General features: G+C 38.6%; 1 protein-coding gene across 1 annotated transcript in view; it reads left to right on the top strand.

Annotated features, from left to right (window-relative positions):
* The first annotated feature begins 879 nt into the window (after window positions 1-879).
* Window positions 880-2,500, top strand: part of LOC125035020 (glycosaminoglycan xylosylkinase-like) — a 9,932-nt gene continuing 8,311 nt past the window's right edge. Inside the window, exons 1-3 of the mRNA XM_047627075.1 lie at window positions 880-948; window positions 1,407-1,624; window positions 1,820-2,009. Coding sequence (XP_047483031.1) covers window positions 1,425-1,624; window positions 1,820-2,009 — 390 coding nt within the window. The 5' untranslated portion in view covers window positions 880-948; window positions 1,407-1,424. The remainder of the gene's footprint in view (window positions 949-1,406; window positions 1,625-1,819; window positions 2,010-2,500) is intronic.

Genomic DNA, 2,500 nt, shown 5'->3' on the forward strand with positions numbered 1-2,500 from the left:
TTATGTAGATGATCTTGTTACCTTAGATGCTCGCTGCAAGAAGGAAATTAGACGCAGAATCGGGCTAGCAAAAGATGCAGTCTCCAAACTCCGGGACATCCACCAGATCATAAGCTCTCGGTGCAAATAAAAATCAGAACTGCTAAAACCTTTGTATGGTCGACCCTCCTAAATGACTGCGAGTCCTGGACAGTGACGACCGAAACAAGGCACAATATAGTGGCTGCAGAAATGTGGTTGTACTGCAGGATGATCCTCAGAAAAGTCGGACAGGGACGACTATAATTAATCTGAGTGCGACAACTAACATTCCTCGACAGGCAATCTTAGACTATGCGGTAAGACTGAAGGCAAAAAAGTTCGATAGACCGTGAGAATTATTCCATGACAATTTCATTATACAATTATTTCGATGCCTCTGGGACAGAGCCCAACAAATGAAACATGGCGCCAAGTAAAATACACACACAAACACACACACACACACACACACACACACACACACACACACACACACACACACACGTATATTTGAGTGTGAGTGTATGTGTGTGTGTGTGTGTGTGTGTGTGTGTGTGTGTGTGTGTGTGTGTGTGTGTGTGAGTGCATGCGTGCGTGTATGTGTGTGTATTACTCATGCGTCTGGCAGTACATCGGCAGTGTTGCCCACACGTGCTCCCACCCCTAAGAATGCCCAGCTTTGGGGATTTAATGCCGAATTTATATTACGGCGCGGAAGGGTTGAGTATCTTTGATGATAGCTTTATAATCAGCTCCGATCGCTTAAATATCGCACGCTTGTGCAAAGCTACAGTACGACTGCACCTCCGCGGTCGCCGATGAATCACAAGACCCAAACACTGTCCTTTCCTCAGACGACCTCGAAACGTCTGCGCTGCATTTCCTGAGTGAGGTGGAGAGCGCCGTGTTTCGTGTGACTGTGTTTAGGTAAGAGGTTACATGTTGCATGCCTATGTGTGGTTTTGTCGTTCTCAAGCATGTCTTGCCGTTCTTTTGCGAGTGACCAATGCAACGAATAAACTCTCTGTGTATAACGCTAAATAATCACGTATGAAACAGCCATTCATCTGAAACCTTATGTTGATTGGCTTGTCCAGCGCATGCTCATGTAAAGCACAACAGAAAATCGGCCCATATCGGTGTCTCCTATTATATATATATATATATATATATATATATATATATATATATATATGTGTGTGTGTGTGTGTGTGTGTGTGTGTGTGTGTGTGTGTATGTGTGTGTGTGTGTGTGTGTGTGTATGTGTGTGTGTGTGTGTGTGTGTGTGTGTGTGTGTGTGTATACAGAATCGTATATTCATGTGTTTAAATATATATGATCATAATATGCAAAAACAATATTTCACGGTTGGTGTTTAATTACAGCCAAATGCACTTGAAGCAATGGGAGTGACACGAAAAATCATGATTGGCGTGTTTTTTGCTGTTCTTCTAAGTCTGTACTTCTTCATGACAATCAATATCATGAACAATGCCACTCAGCGAAACCTTCAAAGCAAAACACTGGCATCAGTTGCGTCAAGTCGCAATGGACATGAGGATAAGGTTTACCTACAAGGAGAGGTATATGCAGTGAGGGAGATGTGAGTAATTGCTCTTTTTATAAATTGTCTTATTATTGTTGTGTATGTATGGCGTTCTCTCAACATTAAATAGTTTTCCTTTTTATAGCACGATTTAATTTCCCGTATGGCGATAGGTTTTCATTAGTGAAGTGATCATTGAAGAAACACTGTGACCCCTTTTAACGAATAATCAATGAATCCTGCTTTCGACAGCCACCACCCAAGAAATTATCACCGAAACCGCACCGGTTTACGGATGTTGTCTTCTGTCTATAAACACCTTCCAGAGATCAAGGCAAAATATTCATCCGCTTCCTCACAACTGATGGATTTGATCACGAAGCTTAAGCGAGACATTGCCCAAAGAAAAATGACGGACGAGCCCTGGGCTTTGGCGGACAAGGTTAGTATAGAGAGACTTGGGGCTGTCTTCTGGGATAGTGTGTGTGTGTATAGGTATATATATATATATATATATATATATATATATATATATATATATACATATATATACACACACACACAAATATGTAAATATATACACGTGTGTGTGTATATATGTGTGTGTGTGTGTGTGTGTGTGTGTGTGTGTGTGTGTGTGTGTGTGTGTGTGTGTGTGTGTGTGTGTGTCTATATATTTATATATGTATATTTATATATATATGTATCTATATTTTATATATATGTGTATATATGTATATGTATATATATATATATATATATATATATATATATATATATATGTACATATATATGTATATATATGTATGTATATATATATTTAAATATATATAGGTATATGTGTGTGTGTGTGTGTCTGTATGTGTATACATGTCTGTATATATTTATATATGTATATTTATATATATATGTATATATATATGTATCTATATA

Source organism: Penaeus chinensis, chromosome 2, assembly GCF_019202785.1.
Source record: "Penaeus chinensis breed Huanghai No. 1 chromosome 2, ASM1920278v2, whole genome shotgun sequence".
Classification (NCBI taxonomy): domain Eukaryota; kingdom Metazoa; phylum Arthropoda; class Malacostraca; order Decapoda; family Penaeidae; genus Penaeus; species Penaeus chinensis.